The sequence below is a fragment of the Schistocerca serialis genome, chromosome 11 (genome assembly GCF_023864345.2).
Source record: "Schistocerca serialis cubense isolate TAMUIC-IGC-003099 chromosome 11, iqSchSeri2.2, whole genome shotgun sequence".
NCBI lineage: Eukaryota > Metazoa > Arthropoda > Insecta > Orthoptera > Acrididae > Schistocerca > Schistocerca serialis.
Genome location: NC_064648.1, coordinates 1,801,972 through 1,811,094, shown reverse-complemented (window position 1 = coordinate 1,811,094; position 9,123 = coordinate 1,801,972). Strand labels below are relative to the sequence as shown.

The window sequence follows — 9,123 nt, the reverse complement described above, 5'->3', positions numbered from 1 at the left end:
TTCAGGGCCCTGTAATGACGATGGAACACTCAAATTGCGTCGAGATTCAATACATCGGCCTCCAGCCGACTTGTTTCCATGGGTCTATTGCTGCCTCGGGCACCTTATGGTCGTTCTCCTGTGAGTTTAGATTATCGAATCCGACGCAAAAATGATAGTTAATTGCAACGTTCAGGGCCTCCTAATGCCGATGGAACACTCAAATTGCGTCGAGATTCAATACATCGTCCTCCAGCCGACTTGTCTCCAAGGGTCTAATGCTGCCTCGGGCACCTTATGGTCGTTCTCCTGTGAGTTTAGATTATCGAATCCGACCCAAAAATGATAGTTAATTGTAACGTTTAGGGCCTCCTAATGACGATGGAACACTCAAATTGCGTCGTTATTCAATACATCGGCCTCCAGCCGACTTGTCTCCAAGGGTCTGTTGCTGCCTCGGGCACCTTATGGTCGTTCTCCTGTGAGTTTAGATTTTCGAATCCGACGAAAAACTGATAGTTAATTGTAACATTCAGGGCCTCCTAATGACGATGGAACACTCATTTTGCGTCGCGATCCAATACATCGTCATCCAACCGACTTGTCTCCAAGGGTCAATAGCTGCCTCGGGCAACGTATGGTCGTTCCCCTGTGAGTTTAGATTATCGAATCCGTCGGAAAAATGATAGTTAATTGTAACGTTTAGGGCCTCCTAATGACGATAGGACACTCAAATTGCGTCGAGATTCAATACATCGTCCTCCAGCCGACTTGTCTCCAAGGGGATATTGCTGTCTCTGGCACAATATGATCCTTCTCCTGTGAGTCTAGATTTTCGAATCCGACGCAAAAATGATAGTGAATTGTAACGTTCAGCGCCTCCTAATGACGATAGAAGACTCAAATTGCGTCGGGATTCAATACATCGTCCTCCAGCCGATTTGTCTCCAAAGGGATATTGCTGCCTCGGGAACCAAATGGTTCGTCTGCTGTGAGTCTTGATTTTCGAATCCGACGAAAAACTGATAGTTAATTGTAACATTGAATGCCTCCTAATGACGATGGAACACTCAAAATGCGTCGCGATCCAATACATCGTCCTCCAGCCGACTTGTCTCCAAGGATCAAATGCTGCCTCGGGCACTTTATGGTCGTTCTCTTGTAAGTCTAGATTTTCGAATCCGACGCAAAAATGATAGTTAATTGTAACGTTCAGGGCCGCCTAATGTCGATGGGACACTCAAATTGCGTCGAGATTCAATACATCGTCCTCCAGCCGACTTGTCTCCAAGGGTCTATTGCTGCCTCGGGCACCTTATGGTCGTTCTCCTGTGAGTCTAGATTTTCGAATCCGACGCAAAAATTATACTCAATTGTAACGTTCAGGGCCTTGTAATGACGATGGAACACTCAAATTGCGTCGAGATTCAATACATCGGCCTCCAGCCGACTTGTCTCCAAGGGGATATCGCTGCCTCGGGCATCACATCGTCCTTCTCCTGTGAGTCTAGATTTTCGAACCCGACGCAAAAATGATAGTGAATTGTAACGTTCAGCGCCTCCTAATGACCTAATGACCACATGGTCCTTCTCCTGTAAGTCTAGATTTTCGAATCCGACGCAAAAATGATAGTGAATTGTAACGTTCAGCGCCTCCTAATGACGATAGAATACTCAAATTGCGTCGCGATCCAATACATCGTCCTCCAGCCGACTTGTCTCCAAGGGTCTATTGCTGCCTCGGGCACCTTATGGTCGTTCTCCTGTGAGTCTAGATTTTCGAATCCGACGCAAAAATGATAGTTAATTCAGGGCCTTGTAACGAAGATGGAACACTCAAATTGCGTCGAGATTCAATACATCGTCCTCCAGCCGACTTGTCTCCAAGGGTCTGTTGCTGTCTCGGGCACAATATGATCTTTCTCCTGTGAGTCTAGATTTTCGAATCCGACCCAAAAATGATAGTGAATTGTAACGTTCAGCGCCTCCTAATGCCGATGGAACACTCAAATTGCGTCGAGATTCAATACATCGTCCTCCAGCCGATTTGTCTCCAAGGGGTATATTGCTGTCTCGAGCACCGTGTGATCTTCTCCTGTGAGTAGAGTTTCGAATCCGACGCGAAACTGATAGTTAATTGTAAGGTTCAGGGCCTTGTAATGACGATGGAACACTCAAATTGCGTCGAGATTCAATACATCGGCCTCCAGTTGACTTGTCTCCAACGGTTTATTGCTGCCTCGGGCACCTTATGGTCGTTCTCCTGTGAGTCTAGATTTTCGAATCCGACGCAAAAATGATAGTTAATTGTAACGTTCAGGGCCTTCTAATGACGATGGAACACTCAAATTGCGTCGAGATTCAATACATCGGCCTCCAGTCGACTTGTCTCCAAGGGTCTATTGCTGCCTCGGGCACCTTATGGTCGTTCTCCTGTGAGTTTAGATTATCGAATCCGACGCTAAAATGATAGTTAATTGTAACGTTCAGGGCCTCCTAACGCCGATGGAACACTCACATTGCGTCGAGATTCAGCGCCTCCTAATGACCTAATGACCACATGGTCCTTCTCCTGTGAGTCTAGATTTTCGAATCCGATGCAAATATGATAGTGAATTGTAACGTTCAGCGCCTCCTAATGACGATAGAAGACTCAAATTGCGTCGATATTCAATACATCGTCCTCCAGCCGACTTGTCTCCAAGGGTCTATTGCTGCCTCGGGCACCTTATGCTCGTTCTCCTATGAGTCTAGATTTTCTTATCCGACGCAAAAATGGTAGTTAATAGTAACGTTCAGGGCCTTCTAATGACGATGGAACACTCAAATTGCGTCGAGATTCAATACATCGGCCTCCAGCCGACTTGTCACCAGGGGTCTATTGCTGCCTCGGGCACCTTATGGTCGTTCTCCTGCGAGTCTAGATTTTCGAATCCGACGCAAAAATGATAGTTAATTGTAACGTTCAGGGCCTTCTAATGCCGATGGAACACTCAAATTGCGTCGAGATTCAATACATCGGCCTGCAGCCGACTTGTCTCCAAGGGTCTATTGCTGCCTCGGGCACCTTATGGTCGTTCTCCTGTGAGTCTAGATTTTCGAATCCGACGCAAAAATGATAGTTAATTGTAACGTTCAGGGCCTTCTAATGCCGATGGAACACTCAAATTGCGTCGAGATTCAATACATCGTCCTCCAGCCGACTTGTCTCCAACGGTCTATTGCTGCCTCGGGCACCTTATGGTCGTTCTCCTGTGAGTTTAGATTTTCGAATCCGACGAAAAACTGATAGTTAATTGTAACATTCAGGGCCTCCTAATGACGATGGAACACTCAAATTGCGTCGCGATCCAATACATCGTCCTCCAGCCGACTTCTCTCCAAGGGTCTAATGCTGCCTCGGGCACTTTATGGTCGTTCTCTTGTAAGTCTAGATTTTCGAATCCGACGCAAAAATGATAGTTAATTGTAACGTTCAAGGCCGCCTATTGACGATGGAACTCTCATATTGCGTCGAGATTCAATACATCGTCCTCCAGCCGACTTGTCTCCAAGGGTCTATTGCTGCCTCGGGAACCTTTTGGTCGTTCTCCTGTGAGTCTACATTTTCGAATCCGACGCAAAAATGATAGTTAATTGTAACGTTCAGGGGCATGTAATGACGATGGAACACTCAAATTGCGTCGAGATTCAATACATCGGCCTCCCGCCGACTTGTCTCCAAGGGTGTTGCTGCCTCGGGCACCTTATGGTCGTTCTCCTTTGAGTTTAGATTATCGAATCCGACGCAAAAATGATAGTTAATTGTAACGTTTAGGGCCTTGTAATGACGATGGGACACTCAAAATGCGTCGAGATTCAATACATCGTCCTCCAGCCGACCTGTCTCCAAGGGTCTAATGCTGCCTCGGGCACCTTATGGTCGTTCTCCTGTGAGTTTTGATTATCGAATGCGACGCAAAAATGATAGTTAATTGTAACGTTTAGGGCCTCCTAATGACGATGGAACACTCAAATTGCGTCGATATTCAATACATCGGCCTCCAGCCGACTTGTCTCCAAGGGTCTGTTGCTGCCTCGGGCACCATATGATCCTTCTCCTGTAGGTCTAGATTTTCGAATCCGACGCAAAAATGATAGTGAATAGTAACGTTCAGCGCCTCCTGATGACGATAGAACTCTCAAATTACGTCGAGATTCAATACATCGTCCTCCAGCCGACTTGTCTCCAAGGGTCTATTGCTGCCTCGGGCACCTTATGGTCGTTCTCCTGTGAGTCTAGATTTTCGAATCCGACGCAAAAATGATAGTTAATTGTAACGTTCAGGGCCTTGTAACGACGATGGAACACTCAAATTGCGTCGAGATTCAATACATCGTCCTCCAGCCGACTTGTCTCCAAGGGGATACTGCTGTCTCGGGCACAATATGATCTTTCTCCTGTGAGTCTAGATTTTCGAATCCGACCCAAAAATGATAGTGAATTGTAACGTTTAGCGCCTCCTAATACCGATGGAACACTCAAATTGCGTCGAGATTCAATACATCGTCCTCCAGCCGATTTGTCTCCAAGGGGTATATTGCTGTCTCGAGCACCGTGTGATCTTCTCCTGTGAGTAGAGTTTCGAATCCGACGCGAAACTGATAGTTAATTGTAAGGCTCAGGGCCTTGTAATGACGATGGAACACTCAAATTGCGTCGAGATTCAATACATCGGCCTCCAGCCGACTTGTCTCCAACGGTTTATTGCTGCCTCGGGCACCTTATGGTCGTTCTCCTGTGAGTCTAGATTTTCGAATCCGACGCAAAAATGATAGTTAATTGTAACGTTCAGGGCCTTCTAATGACGATGGAACACTCAAATTGCGTCCAGATTCAATACATCGGCCTCCAGCCGACTTGTCTCCAAGGGTCTATTGCTGCCTCGGGCACCTTATGGTCGTTCTCCTGTGAGTTTAGATTATCGAATCCGACGCAAAAATGATAGTTAATTGTAACTCTTCAGGGCCTCCTAACGCCGATGGAACACTCAAATTGCGTCGAGATTCAGCGCCTCCTAATGACCTAATGACCACATGGTCCATCTCCTGTGAGTCTAGATTTTCGAATCCGATGCAAATATGATAGTGAATTGTAACGTTCAGCGCCTCCTAATGACGATAGAAGACTCAAATTGCGTCGCGATCCAATACATCGTCCTCCAGCCGACTTGTCTCCAAGGGTCTATTGCTGCCTCGGGCACCTTATGGTCGTTCTCCTGTGAGTAGATTATCGAATCCGACGCGAAACTGATAGTTAATTGTAAGGTTCAGGGCCTAGTAATGACGATGGAACACTCAAATTGCGTCGAGATTCAATACATCGGCCTCCAGCCGACTTGTCTCCAACGGTCTATTGCTGCCTCGGGTACCTTATGGTCGTTCTCCTGTGAGTTTAGATTATCGAATCCGACGAAAAACTGATAGTTAATTGCAACTTTCAGGGCCTCCTAATGACGATGGAACACTCATTTTGCGTCGCGATCCAATATATCGTCCTCCAACCGACTTGTCTCCAAAGGTCGGCACCGTATGCACGTTCCCCTGTGAGTTTAGATTATCGAATCGGACGCAAAAATGATAGTTAATTGTAACGTTTAGGGCCTCCTAATGACGATGGGACACTCAAATTGCGTCGAGATTCAATACATCGTCCTCCATCCGACTTGTCTCCAAGGGGTTATCGCTGCCTCGGGCACCACATGGTCCTTCTCCTGTGAGTCTAGATTTTCGAATCCGACGCAAAAATGATAGTGAATTGTAACGTTCAGCGCCTCCTAATGACGATAGAAGACTCAAATTGCGTCGCGATCCAATACATCGTCCTCCAGCCGACTTGTCTCCAAGGGTCTATTGCTGCCTCGGGCACCCTATGGTCGTTCTCCTGTGAGTCTAGATTTTCGAATCCGACGCAAAAATGATAGTTAATTGTAACGTTCAGGGCCATGTAATGACGATGGAACACTCAAATTGCGTCGAGATTCAATACATCGGCCTCCCGCCGACTTGTCTCCAAGGGTGTTGCTGCCTCGGGTACCTTATGGTCGTTCTCCTTTGAGTTTAGATTATCGAATCCGACGCAAAAATGATAGTTAATTGTAACGTTTAGCGCCTTGTAATGACGATGGGACACTCAAATTGCGTCGAGATTCAATACATCGTCCTCCAGCCGACTTGTCTCCAAGGGTCTAATGCTGCCTCGGGCACCTTATGGTCGTTCTCCTGTGAGTTTAGATTATCGAATCCGACGCAAAAATGATAGTTAATTGTAATGTTTAGGGCCTCCTAATGACGATGGAACACTCAAATTGCGTCGATATTCAATACATCGTCCTCCAGCCGACTTGTCTCCAAGGGTCTAATGCTGCCTCGGGCACCTTATGGTCGTTCTCCTGTGAGTTTAGATTATCGAATCCGAAGCAAAAATGATAGTTAATTGTTACGTTTAGGGCCTTGTAATGACGATGGGACACTCAAATTGCGTCGAGATTCAATACATCGTCCTCCAGCCGACTTGTCTCCAAGGGTCTGTTGCTGCCTCGGGCACCATATGATCCTTCTCCTGTAGGGCTAGATTTTCGAATCCGACGCAAAAATGATAGTTAATTGTAACGTTCAGGGCCGCCTAATGACGATGGAACTCTCATATTGCGTCGAGATTCAATACATCGTCCTCCAGCCGACTTGTCTCCAAGGGTCTATTGCTGCCTCGGGAACCTTTTGGTCGTTCTCCTGTGAGTCTACATTTTCGAATCCGACGCAAAAATGATAGTTAATTGTAACGTTCAGGGCCTTGTAATGACGATGGAACACTCAAATTGCGTCGACATTCAATACATCGGCCTCCAGCCGACTTGTCTCCAAGGGGTTATCGCTGCCTCGGGCACCACAAGGTCCTTCTCCTGTGAGTCTAGATTTTCGAATCCGACGCAAAAATGATAGTGAATTGTAACGTTCAGCGCCTCCTAATGACGATAGAAGACTCAAATTGCGTCGCGATCCAATACATCGTCCTCCAGCCGACTTGTCTCCAAGGGTCTATTGCTGCCTCGGGCACCTTATGGTCGTTCTCCTGTGAGTCTAGATTTTCGAATCCGACGCAAAAATGATAGTTAATTGTAACGTTCAGGGCCTCCTAATGCCCATGGAACACTCAAATTGCGTCGAGATTCAATACATCGGCCACCAGAAGACTTGTCTCCAAGGGTCTATTGCTGCCTCGGGCACCTTATGGTCGTTCTCCTGTAAGTCTAGATTTTCGAATCCGACGCAAAAATGATAGTTAATTGTAACGTTCAGGGCCATGTAATGACGATGGAACACTCAAATTGCGTCGAGATTCAATACATCGGCCTCCCGCCGACTTGTCTCCAAGGGTGTTGCTGCCTCGGGCACCTTATGGTCGTTCTCCTTTGAGTTTAGATTATCGAATCCGACGCAAAAATGATAGTTAATTGTAACGTTTAGGGCCTTGTAATGACGATGGGACACTCAAATTGCGTCGAGATTCAATACATCCTCCTCCAGCCGACTTGTCTCCAAGGGTCTAATGCTGCCTCGGGCACCTTATGGTCGTTCTCCTGTGAGTTTAGATTATCGAATCCGACGCAAAAATGATAGTTAATTGTAACGTTTAGGGCCTCCTAATGACGATGGAACACTCAAATTGCGTCGATATTCAATACATCGGCCTCCAGCCGACTTGCCTCCAAGGGTCTGTTGCTGCCTCGGGCACCATATGATCCTTCTCCTGTAGGTCTAGATTTTCGAATCCGACGCAAAAATGATAGTGAATAGTAACGTTCAGCGCCTCCTGATGACGATAGAACTCTCAAATTGCGTCGAGATTCAATACATCGTCCTCCAGCCGACTTGTCTCCGAGGGTCTAATGCTGCCTCGGGCACCTTATGGTCGTTCTCCTGTGAGTTTAGATTATCGAATCCGACGCAAAAATGATAGTTAATTGTAACGTTTAGGGCCTTGGAATGACGATGGGACACTCAAATTGCGTCGAGATTCAATACATCGTCCTCCATCCGCCTTGTCTCCAAGGGAATATTGCTGTCTCGGGCACAATATGATCCTTCTCCTGTGAGTCTACATTTTCGAATCCGACGCAAAAATGATAGTGAATTGTAACGTTCAGCGCCTCCTAATGACGATAGAAGACTCAAATTGCGTCGGGATTCAATACATCGTCCTCCAGCCGATTTGTCTCCAAGGGGATATTGCTGCCTCGGGCACCAAATGGTTCGTCTGCTGTGAGTCTAGATTTTCGATTCCGACGAAAAACTGATAGTTAATTGTAACATTCAGGGCCTCCTAATGACGATGGAACTCTCAAATTGCGTCGCGATCCAATACATCGTCCTCCAGCCGACTTCTCTCCAAGGGTCTAATGCTGCCTCGGGCACTTTATGGTCGTTCTCTTGTAAGTCTAGATTTTCGAATCCGACGCAAAAATGATAGTGAATTGTAACGTTCAGCGCCTAGTAATGACGATAGAAGACTCAAATTGCGTCGCGATCCAATACATCGTCCTCCAGCCGACTTGTCTCCAAGGGTCTATTGCTGCCTCGGGCACCTTATGGTCGTTCTCCTGTGAGTAGATTATCGAATCCGACGCGAAACTGATAGTTAATTGTAAGGTTCAGGGCCTAGTAATGACGATGGAACACTCAAATTGCGTCGAGATTCAATACATCGGCCTCCAGCCGACTTGTCTCCAACGGTCTATTGCTGCCTCGGGTACCTTATGGTCGTTCTCCTGTGAGTTTAGATTATCGAATCCGACGCAAAAATGATAGTGAATTGTAACGTTCAGCGCCTCCTAATGACGATAGAAGACTCAAATTGCATCGGGATTCAATACATCGTTCTCCAGCCGATATGTCTCCAAGGGGATATTGCTGCCTCGGGCACCTTATGCTCGTTCTCCTATGAGTCTAGATTTTCGAATCCGACGCAAAAATGGTAGTTAATTGTAACGTTCAGGGCCTTCTAATGACGATGGAACACTCAAATTGCGTCGAGATTCAATACATCGGCCTCCAGCCGACTTGTCACCAGGGGTCTATTGCTGCCTCGGGCACCTTATGGTCGTT

General features: G+C 46.7%; 1 protein-coding gene across 1 annotated transcript in view; it reads left to right on the top strand.

The window, feature by feature from the left end:
• Positions 1-1,511: 1,511 nt before the first annotated feature.
• Positions 1,512-9,123, top strand: part of LOC126426786 (apoptosis-inducing factor 3-like) — a 48,175-nt gene continuing 40,563 nt past the window's right edge. Inside the window, exon 1 of the mRNA XM_050088781.1 lies at positions 1,512-1,517. Coding sequence (XP_049944738.1) covers positions 1,512-1,517 — 6 coding nt within the window. The remainder of the gene's footprint in view (positions 1,518-9,123) is intronic.